This window comes from Ascidiella aspersa, chromosome 9, assembly GCF_963924565.1.
Source record: "Ascidiella aspersa chromosome 9, kaAscAspe10.2, whole genome shotgun sequence".
In the NCBI taxonomy this organism is placed as follows: Eukaryota; Metazoa; Chordata; class Ascidiacea; order Phlebobranchia; family Ascidiidae; genus Ascidiella; species Ascidiella aspersa.
The window spans coordinates 16,953,281-16,974,233 of NC_139455.1; the positions used below are offsets into that span (position 1 = coordinate 16,953,281).

Genomic DNA, 20,953 nt, shown 5'->3' on the forward strand with positions numbered 1-20,953 from the left:
GGTGATTCGCTTGTTTCCTTTCTTTTGAATTGTTTTGAAATCGCCGCTAACTTAGCGGTTTGTGCGAATTTAAATTTGATAGAATAATGAGTCACACTGTGTCTACGTTAAGTACAGCTCATTTTGCACTTTTTTTTCAAATTTTGTACTCTGTGGGCCCTAACGACGCTTGAAAGTGGTTTCATATCATTAGTTTCCCTAATACAGCTATTAGGAATTGCCGGCTCAAGAGCTTAATTGTTAAAAAAATCCATTTAGATTTGCATTGAATGGCGCCGTCGGAATTTTCCCCGAGTCTCTTTCGCAGAATTTGAGTGCATCCGGGATTTTCATTATTCTCGTCACACTCCGTGCTTCTAAATAGCTTTTAATTGCCTGCATAGGGGAATGCCAATCTAAAAGTATCGGACAGACTCAAATTTTCAAAAAAGTTATGTTTTTTTTGTATTTTCTATTCTTTCGCAAGCTGAGCTTACTCGACTGTGTTTGTAATGTACGTATGTCAGGCCATTGTTATTGATCTATATTCAGTATTATTCGAATCTAGAAAAAAAAGCAAACCCAAATAAACAGTAACCAATAAAAGGTGAAAAAGGAAGACTGCTGTGTCTGGTCAAACTGTGCGCAGTTGCAACTGAAATTGTTTTTAAGTACATTTATTGGGTTTACGGCAAGCGATTTGCGCGAAATGGCCAAAATTTTCCATTCATTTTTTGTAAGTTGTCAGGACTTTTATTGTGGGTTAAAGCATTTGTCATACACAACAGATTTTTACATCAATTTATTTAGTTGCATTTTGTCTAACAGCCGTTGAAATTTTCGAAGTACACTCTCTTGGCTTATTTTGCAATGTGTTGTTTTACAAATGCAGATATACTTGAAAAAAATTGGCGAAAAAATTAACATGCTACACTATGCAGACAAACTTTCGAAAATATTTAACAAATTAAACTACTCACAGAACCAATCGGCAATGTACTTTAAAATAGTTTTGAGTAAACGTACATTTTGCTTATAGAATTTGAGTTGCGTATTCTAAAGCGATAATTCAATTTGCGTTTTGCAGAGCTCTGACGCAATCATTCCAGAAGCAAATTCCCGAGGACAATTTGGCTCGCGTGTTCGGCACCGACCAGGGCGTCAAAGAACATGACGATGGTAAGTTGAAATTTTTTCGAACCCTATTTTTGGGTCAAAAATTTTGGTCTATTCTATACTGTTATGCTTTCTAGTGGACCTCAAATTAAGCATTGTTTCCGGTTTTTGAAAACAAATTTTGGGAAATTTGATGTACAAAAATAGACCAGTGTGTACGTTTTTTAAACAATGTATTTTCCATGTGTGTGGTTAAAATATAAATAAAAAGAACATGGTTTAAAGTAAATATATAATCAGTAAAAAATGTGAAAACGCTGTCCTGCGTCGGGCGATAACTCACAATGTGAGCTGTTTTTCTGAAATAATAATTTTAACGAGCTGCTTCAACATTTTCCAAGAAGCTGAAAGCGAAGGGCATTTGCTTGTTTCATGTTTCATTCTGTAGAATGAAGTTTAACTGCGTTGCGCGCCGTTAATGATTTCAACAATATATATTTTTTCAAACAGAATTGCGTGACGGTTTTATTTCATGTAAACAGTTTTTTTCATCTTCCTACTTTGACGTTAGAGCACGGTTATGCGAAATCTTGTAAAATTACAATACATTTTTGTCTTTTAACAGTGGTACCCGATTTCAAGATTTAGAACTAGACATAAATGGTTTTTAGCAGTAAACTAATTAGCAGTAAGCCACCAAAGCACCACATCATAACTTAAATTCGACCTCCATTTTTGGTCAGGTCCGCGTAAAGAGTACGTGCCCACCCTGCTGCACTTCGCCGCCCTGCACGGCCTGTGCAACCTCACCGCCCAGCTACTGCGCTGCCCCGGATCGGTGCGCGCCTTCGGCACCCCCAACTGCGACGGGGATTTTCCAACAAACCTGGCCGAGAAGGCCGGGCATTGGGACCTGAAGGACTACATGAACTCTTATATGGTAAGACAGCAAGAAGAAACTGAGTCTTTGCTAGACCGATTTTTCTAGGAAATTGTTTTTCATGTTTTTTCTCTTTTGGAATTTACCAAAATTAAATCCTTTTATGCCTTGTTTGTTGAAACAGGCATTTTTTCCTTACCGAGATAAGTTGCAATTCGAACAGTAGGTATTAAAAGAGTTTACTGAAGCATTTCAAAAAGCACTTCATACATCGAAAATATAAACGATGGAACGTTGAACAATATTCAATGTGATAAGCGTGTTTTTTGGCCGTTTTGTTTGCCGATGAGTTATCTGCAACAAGCATGCCTTTATAAAGACAAGGACGAAATAAACAGCAACGTTTTTTTCATATTTTGAAAGATCATCTATTGCCACTTTAGTTTGTGAAACTATTTAATGTTGCTATATACCAGTTGTAACAGAACATCATAGACGTTATTAGGACGATTTGGCTAAACTTGTCTTTTTTAATCCTTTCATAAACCCCCGGGGTCCCTCAAAGTTATTTTACCTAACAACACCATCGCAGGGGTTCAGTAGTTTTTTTTTAATCTATAATGAAAACACTATAAACTGTCACAAGAAATAACTTCATTTTGTTAAGATTTTTAGCCAGTCGCAATACCCCCTCGTGAACTTTCCCCCGGTGAATTGATAATTTTAACAAACCTACTGTTAGTTTAAAGGTCATACAAATTACCTTCGATGTGTAAGGATTTTAGCAAGTCGCAATACCCCCTCGTAAACTTTTCCCCAGCGTCCAATAAACATCTACCGCAAACCGCAGCTGTATTGGGCAACGCGCGCGACCCATTCGAAACTCTCGTGAGCGATTGAGCGCGGGACACGGAAAAACCGCAAACGATTTCCGCGAAATGCATCAACCGCAGTGCAGGTGCCAACATGGCGACGACGCACAAGACAAGACGTACGCATCGTCTGCATGTCCATTTCGCTGGGCCCATATAGACTTCTTGATGAGAACTTTTAATCATTTGCGAATTCCCTCGGCCAAACGTGCTTGGAAACGACGCCCTAATTTAAACCGACCAAGAATAGAGCGGGAAGTTTCGGGAACGAAACCGCAGTTTCCATCATCGCTTTCCACTTTTGGTCGCATCAATGGCTGCGGTCCAGGAAGACGCGTGTCGCGTGTCGCGTCGAAACCGACGAGCCATTGTGTCGCGTCTTGCGGTTAATTATTCTTCCTTTGCCTTTGTGTTAAAACACATCACGGAAGATGCGGGCTGCGAAAGTTTCGTTCATGAAAAAAAAGGAAATGGTTGAATCGAAACACGTAACACATTTATGAGACCACTTTTGTTCCATCTTCTTTTTACTTATCTTTCTTGTGTACTGTCGTCTTTGGTTGCACAAATTGGATTTTGCGGTCTTACTATAGGCCGAAGTGTTATTTTCGGCAGTAGATTGTTGGGCGTTGAAGGATGGCGCGGGCAGTCCTATTCAACCTATTACCCACAACCACTTTTACCATTTAATTACACTTATTGTGATAGTTTAATTAAAATTAGTAAGTTTCAGTCTGTCCCACGCTAGAAGTTCTATACCTTTTTATTCCTAAGAAGCAATATAGTATAATTCTAATAGGTATCAATTATCTTCATATTATTAATATAAATCAATTATCCAATGAAACATGAACACAGCATGTGTGTGTGCATTGGCGTATGGTTGTTTCTCGACTTGTTCCCTTCTGAGCCTGTGTAGCTTAGTTGGTAGCGCGACGGTCCCGGCTTGACCGGAGGTCGTGAGTTCAAACCTCACTGCAGGCTAGTTGTTTTTCTAGTCTGCCCTGCTTGCATCATTGATCGACAGATTCGGTGAAGAGTCTGCAATGGCTTTCGGGATACAAATCAATTAGCTTTGAAATAGTATCATTTAATATCATATTTGAAATTTCATCTGTAAATTTCAAATTGATCATTTTCTTTGAGTTATAAATAATTTCGTTAGACTGTAAAACAGTTACTCGGTGGTGCAAGCTAGTTGTGACGAATGCCCGGCGGTGCGAGTACTATTTCACTCCGTGGTACTTAAAAAAACTTTGTACCGCGAAGTCAATAGTGCATTGACACCGCTTTTGCGCTTTCAACTCGTCGGCCAATCAACTTTAAGAAATGCAGTTCCCGGCTTCAAAAGCTTACTACGTATGATAAAACGTATATGCAAATATGTTGCGGGAAGCACGCTTAAAAGCGCTACACGTAAATACGCATGACATGTTGTTAATCAACTGTTAAAATTGTTTTACCAATAGCAAATTTTTGATTTTTTGTTTAAGTTGTCCACCCTGTCGTTTTGCCTGAGTACCATCACGCGCCATGCCGTTCGACCAATCAGGGCATCGCACATGATTGTACGACACGCATTACTGACCCTGACGACCCGTTCAATAGGACGCACTTTATTCGCCCAAACTTTTTATTTGTGGGCGTTGTTAAATGCGACAGAAATAAGTTCTGGTCTTTTATTCAGGAAGTTTCTGCGATGGTCGATTACGAAATGGGAAGTTCGAAGCACACGTCACAGATGATGTCGAGCATTGTGACGGGACAATACTACCTGTCCTTTTCTGGCAGCGAGGCTGAATCGTAAGTTGCATGAAAGTGTTTCGTTTGGTTGCGCTGTGCAGTGCGCACCGTGTTCTGTAAATATTATTTTATCAAATTGACGATTTGAACGTGTTCTGTATAGCCACACTTGAGGAAAATGGATTAGCACGTGATTCGCAATCCCAAGTTAATGATAAATGCCCTAAATTGACAAACAAACCTAACGATTTGACTCTATAATCAGGTCAACTAACTGACTTGATCAACATAAAATACAATTTGTAAACATACTTGTTTGCATAGCCTACTAGTGCTAAGCACAGTTTTAAAGACCAAAATACATACTGTGACATCAATTACAAAATGACGAAATACGAGTGAAAAAAACCTAAAGCAACGACGGTAAAACAAAACAAAAAATGCTTGTTAACCAAATTCTACGTGCATATGAACAAAAAGCAGCATCTTAATAAATTTTAGACATACAGTTCTTTAAAGTAACTGGTAAGCAACTGGTAAGTAACTGGTGATTTGTTGCTACAATACGAACACAGTAGCAAAGGATCAACAAAGAACCACAAAATGGTTATCGTGTCAGTTGACCCTGAAGGCATAAGGAATTAAAGTTACAAAAGAAATAGGTTAATGTCAACGATAAAAAAGATTAAAGCAAAAATACGTAAGGAACGCTGACAATGCAAGCTATGTTTGGCGAAAAATAAAACAATTAACAATGAATCGTTATGAGAATAACTTAAACCACACGTTGGACGAGATAATCACAAGGTAGGAAAACAAGCAGGCAGGCAATTTAATTTATAATTCAAGCAGGCAGGCAATTTAATTTATTGAGTTCCCCCACGGTAACAAAGTTAAAATTTGTCCATAATAAGTTTTACATTTGCGTGCAGCATCTACGAGTCAATAACAAGCGCGAGCGGCGCCGGCAACATTCCGGGCTACCTTCGAATGAAACCACTCAGCAACGACACCGGGATCGACCTTCCCTGCTATGACTCGCCTTTCATCGTGCCCATCCCGTGCGCCGACGAAAGCCCGTGCTACGAGTCCATGCTAAAGCAGATGATTGAGAGTAAGGACGTTAAATTGTGTTTAATGTGCTTGTGTGGCTTAGGAAGAGCATTGTCCTGGGTAATAAAAACACCATTTTCTGTGGCCCATACACAATCTCTTATCATGTCTCAGTTAAGTGACGCTTTATTTATGCAAACCCTGGTGTTTTATCATATGAGGCGTCCAGAGAGGCCTTACGAAATAAGTCGGTCTAATCAGGATTTGTATGTTAGTATGCATTTATGACTTTTTTTTATCTGGATCGTGGTCTATTAAAAGGCTGATATTTGAATGACGTCCGAACGCTGTTTAAATTAACTTGTAGTTAGTTGTGTTTCATTGGACGTATAACTATAGGCTTAGTGGTGAAGAAGTGCTTTATTAGCAATTGTTTTTTTTGTGACTTTAAGTTTGTTTTGTTTTATGATTTGTGGACTAGAAAAAAAAGGCTTTATTGAACACAATTACCAAGTAGATTCGTTTCGATAAAGGATTACATTATCCTACTAAGAAGTTTCCATTTTGTGATAATTTTGCTTTATATTCTCAGGCGACGATACCTACATGTCGTTTAACGATGTCTTTCACGAGAGCAGTCCCTACAATTGTAAGTCGAAAAGTCATTGTTTTTTTATTTTTTAATGCTAGAGAATCTTGTTATAAAGTCCTGTATTAATTATTCAATAATTATATCCTTTATGCCAGAGGTTCTTGAACGCTTTCCGCGCGACGCTCTTTTAAAAATTTGTTGATCTGCGAAGCGCCAAGTTGTAGGAATTTTTTATACAAAAATATACAAATAACATCGCAAGATTAATGGTGAAAATAACGGCCCAAATAGACGTTAAAAGCAACATGCTTTATTTTCAAACGTTTCGGCAATTTCTAATGCCATCATCAGTGATATGAAGGCCACATCGGTTGCACCCGTTTATACACACTTTGGTCGCACCAAGAAATGATAAGAAAAACGTCTATTTGGGCCGTTATTTTCACCATTAAACTTATGAACAGATCCGTATATAGTGTTCCAAAGTACATCGCAAGAAATTTCAGAAAATTAGATAGGAGGTGGAACCTTACACGACTTGTCTTAATTTAGTGTGAAGAGAACAACACAAAAAAAACTCTGGGTTTTTCACCTATTTTTAACGAGATTATCTAAACTGACGCCCAAGCTTATAAGCATCATGTTGTTACTGATTAATACTTTTTTTAAATTAAACACGTTTTTCGAGCAATTCATCACGATAACCAAAAACTATTAAAGTATAGATAAGGTCATTTACTTGCTAACGTTCTTACAGGACGATCACCCTAGTCGTACAATTGCAGTTTTGCTGCAACATTAGCTTTCACTTTTTTTCCATGTATATTACAACTATAGTGCCATTTACTATATATTATAGAATGTGCCTACAGTAGGCAATGAATATGATATAAATAACTGATCCAGCCCTTATTTGTCGCACGCCAAAGTGATTTAGAAGTGAGAAATTCGATTGTTCAATCATTTTAAACTGTTGCAGTTTTCTAATAATGAGTTCAAATGAACACGTTCTGGAATAATATTATCAGGTTTAATGCGGAAGTATTGTACGATGCCCTTGGAAAGTTGAAACGACACAGCAAGGAGTCGCGACCCACAGTTTGAGAACCTCTGCTACATGCATTTGGGCAAAAACACAAAATTGAAAATATTACGAGAAATTCCAATCTCTGCAACAAATATCTACTTACGGCTAAATTCTGACTAAAGAAAACGAGATTTGCCAATCGCGTTACCTTATGCTAATTTGCAGTCGCTCCGGACGTTGCCCCCACCCGACCCCCACGTGATTACCCCATGGAACCCCCAGGAGCGGCGTGGAACCCCAGCATAGCCGGGAACGGGGCAAATCGGACTTCTTACGAAGCACGTAAGAACCGAAATTGTTAAACATACAGTGCAAGTAACAGTAAGGCTACTTTTTGGTACGCTTCAACCGCTTTGTATAATGTAATACCCTTTTTGTTGCATATATTTTTTTTGTATTCAATAAACCTACCAGTCAATATTTCGACCATTAAAACTAAGAAATACCGTTGATTTCCACTGATCTGTTTGGTTATTTTTATCGTAAATTTTCAACTTGTTATCTAGATTTTTTTTAGATAACAAAACAAAAGTCGAAAAAATCAACTTTTAATCCATTTTATATGCGCCTTTTACACACATACCACGCTTCGCGGAAATTATAATATCTCCCGGTTTTGTTCAGTCCAAATTCCCAAGGTGTTTTCCTACTTGACCCCGGCACAGCAAGAACTCATTTCCCTGCAGCAGAAAGTTAAAAGCGGAGAGCTGACAACCAACCAGGTGCGACAACAATCGTATATCGTTATATTAAGCATCTGTCAAGTGAACAGGATGCGGCCTATCCACATAACACCTGTATTGCTTTTAAAAACGCCAAGCGTAACCTTTGTTAAGGACTCATTGGAAAACTGAGTTTTTTGCAACATATTAAAGCAAAAATAGCAACATTTCGTATTGTTTTACTTTTGATTGCTTAATGGCTTCTGTCGGGTGAAAAGTACGAAATGTCTAAATAACACTTGTAATGCTTTAAACGCCAAATGTAACCTTTAAAGTACTTGAAAACTGAGTTCTTTTTTTAAGATATTAAAGTCAAAATAGCAGTTTTTTTCGTGTTTTTTACCTTAATTGCCTATATAATAAAACAGCAACGCAACTATTCCCAGCTTATTAAATGAATAAATGTTTTGACAAATTGTTTGTCAAAATTGCCCCTAAAATTCATCGTGATGCGATTTCATCCTTCTGCTATCCATCCATTCAGGCGGTCCTCCGCTTCAAAGAGTGGGAGCGCAAGCACAAGGAGCAGGCGGCTTCCTTCCAGTTTCAGCAGGAGTGCCTCCAGCGAATCAGACTCAGCCTCATGAAAAGCAAGGAGCAGAAACGAATCAGAGGTGAAAGGGAGGAAAAATGACATGTTAAACAGTGTTACACATTTTGTTTAGTTTTTTTTTTTAACGTAACCCGTGTTGTGACGTGTCTGGTTCTGTAAGGACATTTCGATGAACATGAGATGTTTGTGTTGCAATCATTAACCAATGAGATGTTGCAATTATTTACCATAATATGTTGCTATTATAAACCAATTCAGTAAGGGTTTGCGTAGGTGTAAATTCTTAAAAACCTAGTTATGAAGGGTAAGTGTGAAATAATGTTTTGGCACGATTGCAGCACGATCTTATTTTGCAATACGCAACATGCATATTATAGTCTATTTGACGAAACCCGGGTTTAGTGAAACCCAGATCCAAGCAAAGAAACTCTTAACCTACTTTTGCCTTCGCGAACGTGTAATTCTGTGTTGTAGTTTAGTGGTTTGGCGAGTTTGGTTATACGTGTTGGAAACTTGTGTTCGGCTAATCAGGGTTACGATTATTGTGATTTTGTGTTGTAAACTGGTTTTGGAAATTTATATTGTCATTTTATAATTTTTGTTTTGTAAACTGTTTACCAGCATTCGAATAATTATTATCCAGTTAGTTATAGATGAATAATTAATGATTGATAGGTGATCTAGCATAAAAATACTATGATTAGAGACAAATTACTTACCATTGTAAAAACATGAGCAATAGCATATCTCACGCCTTTTCAAGTCTTTATTTTGCTTCTTCAGGCGAAAGCGACGAAATCGAGATCACATCGCCTATTATTTCCGGTTCCTCCACATACGATATGGTTCTGCGGAAGGCCAACAAGGGTCAGGCTAAGGAGATTACATACGGGTCGGTCCCCAAGGCGAAACCACGTACTAAAAGCAGTAAGTCTCCGTTGCTGTATTCCAAAACTCTGACCCCAAAACTATCCTTTCGTTAAGTCAAAAAAGGTTTTTAAGTATTAGTGAGGTATGTGACACCAATACGAGTTATAACCAGGACTGCGGAGTGGGACTCGGGACTCATCGGAACCGTTTTGTTTTGCTGAAGTCGGACTCGGGACTCGAGTAAGACCGCGTAAGACTGTCCGAGTCCGACGTGCGCATGGAAATCAGATATTTTTCAACCCTGTATTGTAGGTGGATAAATTATTTACCACACCTATAAGTGGAGTGCTTTATATCCACGTTAACTAAGTTACGTAAATGTGTAAAATACAGGCTGTAGAGCCGGACTCGACAAAATTCCTCATTTACCAGGGGCGGACTCGGCTTATTTTGAACCGACTCCGCAGCCCTGGTTTTAACCAGCCAAATGCTAAACTTACCTATTTTGTGTAGGCACTTCCCTGAACTCGCCAAGTGAGGAAACCTTTTCCAACAAGGTAGGTTGAATTGCAAATAGTACCTAATAGGGCGGTATACAATGGGTGGATTTGTACAATGGACCCTGCATGCTATATTCGTTTCAGCTTCAAAATATCATTGCCAAGCCGAGTCATGCTGCGATGCTATTCAAAAGCATGACGTTATTTGCATGGCGTCTTTAAAGTCTTGTGCTAGTCAAAATAATAGGGGTCCACAAAAGCTGACAATAGGAAAAACAATTGATCCTTCCGCATTGCTTGTCAAAACGACTTTTGAAACAGCCCATAAAATTATCTTCATGCCACCTATTCGGGGAATATTGACATTCTTGGTTTTCCTATCTAAATATTGTGCTTGTATCAATAGTTAAGAAAAATTTTTCATTTTTAATTTAGAGTAACAAAATTGCAAAATATTTCTTTGATTTTCGCTATGAAATAGTTCACGAAACAACAAGGTTACCCATTGCTTGGCGATTTCATATAGTGCTTTTTGCAAACCAATGTATTTTTTTCGATGCATCGTTGAAACCTTGGTTAGGCGACACGATGACTCGCTTTGAAGCTGTCTTTGGCTAACTGTGTCTAACTTGGTGTTGTTTTACTTTTCTAATAATCCAAGGCGTTAAAAACGGTTTAACAATGAAATTTTTGAATTCAAAAAACTATAGAATGCAATAACTGTATAGTTTGAGTAATTCAACCTCATATCAATAAAGACGTATAATACGTATTGGTATCATCTTCAGAAAATGCTACTGAAATCTATTCGCCTTACTCATAAAAGGTGGACGTTTAAATAGATTTCGGTTGCATTAACTGATAATAATGATACAAGTAACTGATAATAATGATACAAGTAACTGATAATAATGATACATCGAAACGTCTTTTTCAAGATGATGTGGATTTACTCGGCTTACTTTGCCTTGACATAAATTTTCAAGCTACATTACAAATCCTTGATTAGTGTACCTAAAAATCACTGGAATTACAAAATTATGATTATGCAACAAAATAACTTTCTGTGTACGTTCAAATTTGTTTCATATTAATCACTATAGCTAACGACAATGCCCAGAATTTTGTACGGTTTGTGTCAATACTCAAAGACTATACCCAACTTAGTCAGGTCGTATAAATCGCTTGACCCAACTGTCATCTGCAATTAACCTACTGCAAAAACGACACCATTAATTGCTTGCATGTGTGTGTATGAACGCAGTCACGCCGCTTTGCGCACAACAACGCCTCGGGATTTTCGAGGATGTCGTCACGCTCACGCGGCGGTTCCAGTAGGTCCTCGGGAAAGTCCCTGGCGGGTGCTTCCCCGGGCGACCCTCCCTACCCCACCGGTAACACGAGAAACTTCAGCGCAGTCGGGCAAAACTCAACCTCTGGGTAAATTATTAATGTTTTATTTATGTGTTATTTTTGTTGTTCACAAACAAGCTGATCACTGAGGTATTTAACAGGTCTGCTTTAATCAGACGGTCATTTAGAAATTGTGACGAAAGACACTTAATACAGTATATGAGTTTTTTAACTCACTGTTTTGTGTACGTTTGATTTCAAGAACGTGCAACAGAACGTTTTGTAATGTAAAAATATTTTCTGTTTTGTTTAGTTTCCTGTGTAGTGTAACTTTTCGTTTATCACTGATAAAATGAAGGCCATATTGCTGCAAAATAAGAGTTGTGTCACATTTAAACGTGCTTTGCTCATAATGTCGGCAAGTACAGTACGGTTATAAATTCTACCATTTATCGTATTTTGGAGCCTCATTGCCTCTTTTTCTATTGCCTTTGTGATATTTCAAAGTTAAATTTTATAAAAAATGTATTTGTTATGAATATCTTAGTCTTTTTTGTGATACGATGGGTTAAGTATGACGACAAAGAAGATCCGTTTGCTTTGCGATTTGCATGTTGCCGCTCACTGGGCATTTTAGTTTAAGAAAATAAGCATTTAAACCTGTCGGACAATATTTTACGTCTAGTTTTTGTTCATGTTTTGCTGTGTAAACCGACATGGATTTATAAAAGATATGTTTACGCAGCTGAAAATCAAACTAAAAATAAATGTTCTTATGGACTGTGTAAACCCAGTAAAACGTTTTTCTTTCGACGTCTATAAAAAAATAGAAAGATTATTCCAAAAGTTCAGGCAGTGTTTACCGTGTGCTCATTTACATTCCTTCTACGTATTTACTAGAGATATACCGCTATATCAGTTTACCCATAACATAATTCGATATTTCACGCGTGAAAAAAAATACATGATGTATAGCCTTTTTCCTCCAAAACAAACAAATTTCCTATATTTAAACAATTTGGTTCCATTTTTTGTTTCGTAGCTATTGTATAGACTAACCGATTTAACATAGACTTTGGTTTACGGTATTCCGGACTCGCGAAGTTAAAATGCAAAATAGGAGTTGTTTGATTAAATAATCAGATGAACCGAATGTTATTTGCATAATAATTTCAATTTATTTAAATTATTGCCATATTCCAGGTAATTAAAAATCGGTCATCGCTATCGATCCAAAAAAAGTCATATCACCTTAACTAATATGCTTTAAAAGTAAAGCTAATTTGCACCAACGTAGTACTGAATATGTGATAGTGAAAATCACCTTGAACCTTGCAAGAAATGCCCACCTTAATTCCTGATCAGTAACAGCATAAAAAAAAAATAACATAAATAATAAAAAATCATAAAATTGTTTTTCCAGGCGTCCTCCTCCCGTGCCGCCCAGGGATTCCGGGGCTTTTCCTGACGCGCCAGTCGTGCCACCCCGCGCCCCCATTCACCACTAGTCCCTGCCCATCTGCTGCCTGCGATTCTACCAGCATTCAACGCTTGCCTTGTCACTTCAACACTCGCAAAAACTTTCTTCTTGCACAATTCGCCATGTAAAACTTTTACGCACCACTGTTCTTCGTCGCTCCACTGCTTGCTTAAAGGTCCTTGAGATAATCTTCTACCTGTTTTCTGTTGTTGTTTTATTTCTTAACCAGCATTTTTAAAACTGCGAACAGGGTGCAGTTGTCTCGGTCTTTCGCTGCTTCCCGAAACCAACAACTGTAATTTTCTTTGTAAACTCTGTACTGCGTTTTAGTTGCTTATCTAATGTTTTTTAAACATTCATTAGTTACTTTTTAAATTATTTATGTCAAAGATTGCCGGTATCATCTGCGCAATAGGTTAAAACAAGTATTAAACTTTTTTTCCACCTATTGGTATACCTGACTGCCTTTCAAGATACTAATTATTATCCTTAACGTGTAGAAATATTAGTTATATTTATTTTGTATTGTTGTAATGCGCTTATCGTATAATCTTAGTATGAAGCTATATCTGTAAGCACTTTTTTGCCCAACTAAATTGAAAAATAAAACAAAAAAGTAGATTATTTACAGATTTGTTTACTGTTTAAATGTGCAATTTTGGTAATGTTTTAATCTATCATAATTGTCATTTCCGATTGCTTATTGAAGTAATTTGCACTTCCCCTTATCGTCCTGTTTGTTGTACCTATTAATCAGGATGTATTCATCTCGTTTGTTATTCTAGAATAGATGTTTTGGAAAAACTGTCTTAGAAAAATGTAGTCGACCTTTATGTCGCTTGTGGTATGTCAATAAATCACTGCACTTAACTTGGCGTTTTACGTTTTTTTTTTATTAGAGTGATCGTATTTGAATTGCAGTCTCGACATATGAAACACCTTTTAGGTTGTTTTTATAATCATTATTACGTGGTTTAAAATGGAAATAAATAGCCTACAACAGTTCAACAAGTCCTAAGTATTTTTTGTAAAGTAAACAATTCTAGCGTATTTGGACTTAAATTCGGTAATCATGTTGATCATATGTAAAATTATATCTGCAAAGATTTAAACGATAATGTTCAGTTAGTTTTACCCAAATAGATTTAAATAACTTTTTTTTAACATAGAGTTTTATTTGGCGATGGATGCGTACTCTATGTTACTAGGTAACAGTACAAATTTTGTTACGCTTGAATAATCGACAGGTGTTATCTGATATCTGAACGATTTTCGGACTTTCAGTTTAGTTTTATTACAAAATAACTTTGTAAATTAATATCGAGGTTTGTAAAGGATAAATGGCCTTAACTTTACCTCGGTTCGAGCTCTATTAGTTAGCTATACATATATTAAGTAAAATCATGGAATATCATACAATAATTTTTTTTAGTAACGGTTAGTGTTTTGACAAAAATTAACTAAGGCGGATGTGGTTATTTGCCCAGATAGCAAGAAGCGCACATTGGCTATTTGCCTGGTACCGGTACTAAGATTTTTTTATTACCAATTATTGTGTTATGAGATAATTGACAATAAGAACTATTATATAATTGGCAATTAATCTTTAACTGTATTTCCATTAGATTACTGATTACTATTCTAACCATGTTTCTATTAAATGATTTAAAAAAAATTAAAATGAGTTGTAAACCACCAATTTTGCACCTGGTTAAATATTTTTGTTTTTTGTCGTTTACATATAACAACGCACATGTTCCAACAATTTAGAAATTTAATGAAAGATACATACACATATGTGTAAAACAACTCTGCCCTAGATGTTCTAAAGTTGTTACTTCGCTCGCATCCTAGATTGACTGATTTGGTGACTTAGTTGAAGGCTCCTGGTGTACTATGATACTACTGCCATAATTGATCATGAAACAACTTTATGATATGCATGTGCATGTATATATCTTTCAATAACTTGATATGGTAAAATGTAGATCCCCTTTGAAAAAAGTTGTCTGCATACTAAGTGTACAGCAAGCAAATGGTGTCATGGTTGTTTCTCAACTTTTTTCCCTTTAAGCCTGTGTTGCTCAGTTGATAACGCTACTGCCCGGAATTGTTGTGGATCGTTAGTGTGACTAATCAGTTAATCTAATGGAAGCTCTGTGTGTAAGTTTTGAAATTTTACCACTTTTTATTTTACTTTGACTTATTATTTTTGACCTAATGCTGGATTTAGATTTGAGTCATTTAATAAATGACTTGGCATTAGGTCTTGGTAAAAGACTTGTTTATGTTTACAGCACAGCTGCAAGTTATGGTTAGTGAAAGTGTAATGTTGCTGTTTGTTTCATTTTCTCCTTTGAAATATGTTCAGCTATAACCTAACTAGAATCACTAACTTCCGCAGCAATTTTCATTTTAGGATTTGATAAATAAAATTTTAAAGTAAAATAATAATGGCGCCACCAGAGACAATGTATTGTGCCCAGCAAATCAACATTCCTCCCGAATTGCCAGACATTTTAAAGCAATTCACAAAAGCTGCAATTAGAACACAACCACAAGATGTTTTAGCATGGTCTGCTGCGTAAGTAAATATAATTGCATTGTCAAAATATATATATGTTTTTACATTTTCTAAAATAGTTTTGCTGTCGCTAGTAGCTTGACACTAAATACAATATTATTTTTCCTACCCTAATATTTAAAACAAAACACTTCATTTAAATAGTAAGCTTTTATCTGCCATGCAACTTACAAAGTTAGTTGGTGATTGTAAAATAATGGGTATAAGCAAAACCCCATATTGTCACTGAAAGTACAATAATTTTTTTCTGCAATTACCCTTATTTTTGTGTAATGTTATTTAAAGTAGGGTTGTAACTCTTCTATTAATTAGATTCAAACAAAACAGGTTGTAGCTTTCCATATTCTTTTCTGGTCAATAATTCAATTTCCTTTGTGAATTTAATGTGACACTGTTGATAAATTGTGTTTCAATTTATACAGCCAAATTTTTATTAACTTAGACTAAGTTTGAACGTTTTTTTATTTTTTCACAGCACCTGAAAATTTTTAGATTTTTATTAATGTAAATACAGCAATCAAAAACGAGATTTCCTTTGGTGTAAATTATGTTTAAAACTTTTGTTTGCAAAATTCATTATAAGTTCAGTAAAGTTTGGCATGGTGAAACAACTAATGTTGTTTCATCACAGAATTGTTACCTATCCATGTACTTCAAGGATGATGTTACGTTTAACTTGAATGAATGTTTAAATAAACTAAAACCTGTTCATGGTAGTTAGTTACAATCCCTTAGAATTTTTAGGTGTCTCTTAGAAAGCTGACATTGGTCAATAAGGATTTCACTTTTAAAAAATACAAACATTATCTACTTATAGTTTATCTTGGGAGTTGTTTTCTAGATACTTCTCAGCACTCTCAGCTGGCGAACCCCTGCCTGTCAAGCGAAGACTGGAACCTGGAGCTACAGGTCTAACCCCTGGACTCCTAGACGTCATGCATCAGCAACTTAAAGACAAGAGTGTGGTCACACTTGCTTTGCTGCAGAAAAAATGGGCTGAGCTGGGACTTCCGAAACAACAGTTGCAGGAAATCGCTCAAGCGGGAAGTTTCCCTGAGGAAATTGAATTTATCAAGTTCTTTGCAGTCGCCTGCAGTCATCTTGGGGGAGGGGTATTTGCATGTATTTGTAAATCTCTTGTTACTTGATTTTTTAAAAGAGTCAAGCATCACTTAAAGTTTACCATATATATATGTTCTCAAATGTCAACCATTTTTACACCCTTTAATTACTATGTGTTCTGCAAACAACATTTACCTAACCAAGTCTTATACAGAAACATCCGAAAACTAACAACAGATTGTCACCTCTACAATAATAGCCTAAAAGTTGTAACGTTCAATCCACAGAACATCACTGAGGCAATGCGAATAATTTGCCAAATTCTAACATCAGACCCTGACGGCGGAGCTTGTCGCATTAAATTTGAAGCCTTTAAGGATCTCTATCAGTACCTGGCAAGTTTAAGTGGTGAAATATCACAAGCGCAGATTGATGGAGCCATCAGTCATCTGCAAGATGATGTGTAAGCATTGCTAAATAAAAGGCCTTTGTATCCTAAAATAACAAAAACTGTAAAGGAAAAGTAGATGATTGTATTTGTACCAATGCATATTAATCATTTTTTTATTTTAGCTTATACTGCAGCTTAAACAGGAAGTTTTTTTTCTGTTTCCATTTAAAGCAGTGGTTCTCAACCTTTTCTGGATTTTTACTGTCATTGCGTACCACTTGGTTTCAAAAGAAAATAGTTTAATTAAATTACTTATATCAATTAAGGACCTATCAGTGCATCAATAAATCAACATTAAATACTTCCAAATAGGATACAAGTGAAATTTAGACACATACTTATAAAAATATAGCATTTATATTATTTAGGATTTTCTGTGACCGATTTGAATTCATCCTTTGACTACTTTGAATTTTTAAACACCAATAATAATTTTATTAAAAATTGTTTCCAAAACACAATTAAAACTAAGAACATCCTTTTGTTGTTGCAGGGATAAACAAGGAGGAATGGTGATGCCTCGTAACTTCCTTAGTCCAGAATGTCCTAAGCTTTCATGAGATGACTAAATTTGAACATTTTTTTATATTGCGTTTATGTTCTAGTTCGTTTTTTTAAAGACGTTTGCGTTCAATATAATTATAAACGTTGGTAAGCTGCAAGCATAAAAACACCAAATACTCTGTTTTATAATGTATTTCTTTCTACACTGTTTCTTAAGCACCTATACAAAACTGTATATTATAGATCTGATTTATTTCCGCAAATTGTTTATTTTCGTAATAAACCTGGCAAAAAAATGCTATTTAGTTGTTGACAGGTTTAAATTAGTCCTCTATGCATTTTTAAAAAGACGTGAATTGACACCTGTTTTGATAATTGGAGTTGATTTAATTCATTTAGTAGAATGACTGTTTTAAATTCATATGTTCGACAAGGTTGCATTTTAGATAAATTAGTTAGGATTACTTTTTAACGCCAAACAGTTTCCCTGGAAATGAGTGTTTTAGTCAGTTTTGTTATATTGTTAGAAGTGAAATCAGTTTAGTGATTTAAACAGTTTCAAAAATATATCTTCCTGCAGATTTACTTCTCTTGCAATGACATGAACTAATTCTTCCATGGTTTGTGTTGAAAATGTCTTAAGTTATAGTAAAAACTCAAAACTGTTCAGGCCTAATCTTAACCTACATAAATATATAGCAATTTTATTTAACCAATAAAATATAATTATATAGAAAAACTTTTCTAAATAATAGTAATGCTTTTCGGGTTTCCCCTAGTTTCTCTTACCGGGAAATTTCAAGAGATACTTGAGATACAAATAAAAGAGAAAAATCTCTTTAAAGCAGTTAAGGGCCTCCTTTCAGGTTTATGGAAACGCTGCAGATGTGGTGAGTTAAGGGGGAGCTATAAAGGTTATTGAATATGTTTAGTTAACAGCTCGAAAAGGTCCACTTACAGTGGCTTCTGTCTGTTGAAGACATTAGTGGAAAACATAACAAATAACTGTGGTAGGATTCTAGACCAGTGCCCCGAATTCTTTACATAGCGGAAGTCGTCTTTTATAGTGAGATTTAGATTAAAACAAATCATTTGGTGTTTTTTAATGAATAGTTGTATAGTTATTACCGAATAACATGTTGTAAAGGTTGCTCAACTATAAAATACTTTAGCCAAAATCAGTAAAGTTTAGTTAAATCAGTATCAGTGTTATTCAAGTAGATATTGTGGTTAGTTCCTATATTACTATTGTTACCTTTTATTTCACTTTAGTATACAATCCAATGTTACAAATCTTACATTATACTGTATGGGTTGTTTTTTTAAATAAACTTTATTTCACATAATAAAAAAAAGTTTATGGCTCACCAGATTGTCAAAATACAGAATTATTTTCTCCCAAAAAAAACGATTGTCATCACAAATTATGAAATCTCCCAAATAATTTATATTATTTTATCTACGTTTTATTTCAATAATAAAATGTTTAATTTTTATAACTTTTGTATAGACTCATGGGCGGTTAAATGTTTATTTCAATTTTTTTAAACTAAAAGTTGGTTATCTATATTTCTTTTTTTCCATTTTAAGGATTATATTTGTGGCCAATGCATTGAAATGCAATTTAAACCTAAAGCAGGCCATAAAACAAAACTACTTTTATTTTGCTACATAATAATACTTTCCATTTGCAATGCCAAACTCTTGGATAAAACTACAAAGCAGTCTTCATTTTACTTTAATGGATCTAATCCTTTTCAAATACTTAACATTTCTAATCCTAAAACCACGTCGTTTGGATTTAGTTTCCAAACTTATGGTGAAAATGGAACTCTGTTTCAGCAGGTATTTTTTGATTGCTGTTAATTATGTTTAGAAATAAATCATATTTTTAATTTCATTAAAATTAAAAATTGTTTTTTTGATATATTCTAATTTTCAATATTTTTTAAAGTTATTGATAATTACAAATGTTGTTTAACTTGTAAATTCATTAAATTTCGATCCACATATTTATTGAAACACAATTCCTTTAATACAAACAGATGTTGTCAAATGGTAAATCCTTTACAATTGAGCTGGTAGACAGACTGAAATTACAAGTTTGCGTGACTACAACAAGCGTCACTGAAATATGGTTAAGTCATTTAATCAGCCTAAATGCTTGGACCCATGTTGAATATCATCTGAATAGTTCTATGGTGAGATTTCTAAAGATGTATGGCAGACAGTAGATTTTCAAGTATCCTATTTCAAGGTTTAATAAGGTCTTCTGTGCAACTTTTTAGGATTTTACCATGAAAATTAATGGCAATGATATTGATCTGTTTGAAGTTAACCACACAAATCACTCACTATCAAGCTTTTTCACTTCTGCTACCTCAAATTGGATTTTTGGAAATAACTTTGGTAAAGTTGTTTTATTTTATATTATATTATATCACGTTTTTTAAAACACATTCAATTACATTTTTTGGTTTAGATGGTAACAATGGATTTCATGGCTGTTTTCTTGGAGGTTCAGGTTTCGAATTCCTCATAAATCAAACTTCAAGTAGTGGAACCATATTAGATTGCCCATTGGACATTCACAGATATTGTGAGTTTTATTAAAATGGATAAAGTCTGTTTATGTTTGGTTAAAGTTTACTTGTATAATTACATATATGCAATATATGCTTTTATTTAGGTGATTAACAAATAATTTTAACACTAATTGTTATGAAATTAAAATTACTTTTTTTAGCTCATCAATGTAACAATTTGACGTGTAGTGGCAACAGCTCATGTATTGAAATTAGAGCTGACACTCTTTGTATTTGTGGCAACAATTCCTTTGGTTATGGATGCCAACTAAATGGCACAAACCCTTGTCTTAATGTAACATGCTTTAATGGTGGTTTATGTGTAAGTAATGACAGTGGAATTGCAAGGTGTCAATGCCAGGAAGGTAAGATGGATTTCAACTCTGCGATTGCGAATTAAATACTACATATTTTTACATCGAAAGCCAAAACCATGTTTTTGAAAATCTTAGTTAGGCTAAAATTTATTATTACCCTAACAAAACCTAATGTTGTACCTTTAACATTTTTTAAATACATAAATAAAGCGACTTAGCAAATTAAAACATACCTCTTTAGGTTTTTTACAACTTTTTTTTAATTGTAAAATTCCATTAAATTACTGATAATCAAGTAAGTGTTATAATCAAACTGTTTTGTTTCAGGTTTTACCGGTGAAATGTGCAATGAAAACATCAATGAATGTTATTCCAACCCATGTAAAAATGGCGGGCAATGTTTCGATTTAATAAATTCTTACAAGTATATGTTCATATTAATACATTTTATGCATCTTCATAACAAAATAAATTTACATTCTTTTTTTATATTGTGCCTCTTATATATTTTTGCCTTATGTTGTTTTGGCCTAAATTATTTTTCTTCCTCAATTATAAAAAACTAGGGTAACAAAACATAAAAAAAACTAAAAAACATATCCTTTGTATTTAACTTTAATAAGCCTACCTGACAAAAGGCACCATGTTTA

General features: G+C 35.0%; 3 protein-coding genes across 5 annotated transcripts in view; all 3 read left to right on the forward strand.

Moving 5' to 3' along the window:
* The window catches only part of LOC146133292 (phosphoinositide 3-kinase adapter protein 1-like), a 26,791-nt gene extending 13,116 nt beyond the window's left edge, over positions 1-13,675 (forward strand). For 2 of the 3 annotated variants that reach the window (XM_083397496.1, XM_083397495.1), the window contains exons 10-21: positions 1,067-1,158; positions 1,839-2,035; positions 4,535-4,650; positions 5,523-5,704; positions 6,236-6,292; positions 7,488-7,604; positions 7,947-8,044; positions 8,529-8,658; positions 9,381-9,524; positions 9,981-10,024; positions 11,232-11,407; positions 12,744-13,675. In XM_083397496.1, the coding sequence (XP_083253622.1) occupies positions 1,067-1,158; positions 1,839-2,035; positions 4,535-4,650; positions 5,523-5,704; positions 6,236-6,292; positions 7,488-7,604; positions 7,947-8,044; positions 8,529-8,658; positions 9,381-9,524; positions 9,981-10,024; positions 11,232-11,407; positions 12,744-12,828 (1,438 nt within the window). In that variant the 3' untranslated portion in view covers positions 12,829-13,675. The remainder of the gene's footprint in view (positions 1-1,066; positions 1,159-1,838; positions 2,036-4,534; positions 4,651-5,522; positions 5,705-6,235; positions 6,293-7,487; positions 7,605-7,946; positions 8,045-8,528; positions 8,659-9,380; positions 9,525-9,980; positions 10,025-11,231; positions 11,408-12,743) is intronic. The other variant, XM_083397497.1, reaches the window with a different exon arrangement.
* A 1,534-nt stretch (positions 13,676-15,209) lies between these two features.
* Positions 15,210-17,702, forward strand: LOC146133293 (ropporin-1-like protein). Its single transcript, XM_083397499.1, has 4 exons — positions 15,210-15,384; positions 16,226-16,496; positions 16,734-16,909; positions 17,391-17,702. Exons 1-4 carry the CDS (start codon positions 15,254-15,256, stop codon positions 17,455-17,457), a joined length of 645 nt encoding a protein of 214 aa, XP_083253625.1. The 5' UTR covers positions 15,210-15,253; the 3' UTR covers positions 17,458-17,702.
* Positions 17,703-20,315: 2,613 nt separating this feature from the next.
* LOC146133294 (protein crumbs-like) overlaps positions 20,316-20,953 on the forward strand; it is a 34,430-nt gene continuing 33,792 nt past the window's right edge. The window contains exons 1-2 of the mRNA XM_083397709.1: positions 20,316-20,334; positions 20,631-20,727. Of these exons, the coding sequence (XP_083253835.1) occupies positions 20,316-20,334; positions 20,631-20,727 (116 nt within the window). The remainder of the gene's footprint in view (positions 20,335-20,630; positions 20,728-20,953) is intronic.

Coding starts and splice junctions, on each gene's coding strand:
- LOC146133293 (XM_083397499.1), top strand. CDS start 15,254: ATGGCGCCACCAGAGACAATGTATTGTGCCCAGCAAATCAACATTCCT. Junction 15,385..16,225: donor GTTTTAGCATGGTCTGCTGC/GTAAGTAAATAT, acceptor GTTGTTTTCTAG/ATACTTCTCAGCACTCTCAG. Junction 16,497..16,733: donor GCAGTCATCTTGGGGGAGGG/GTATTTGCATGT, acceptor TTCAATCCACAG/AACATCACTGAGGCAATGCG.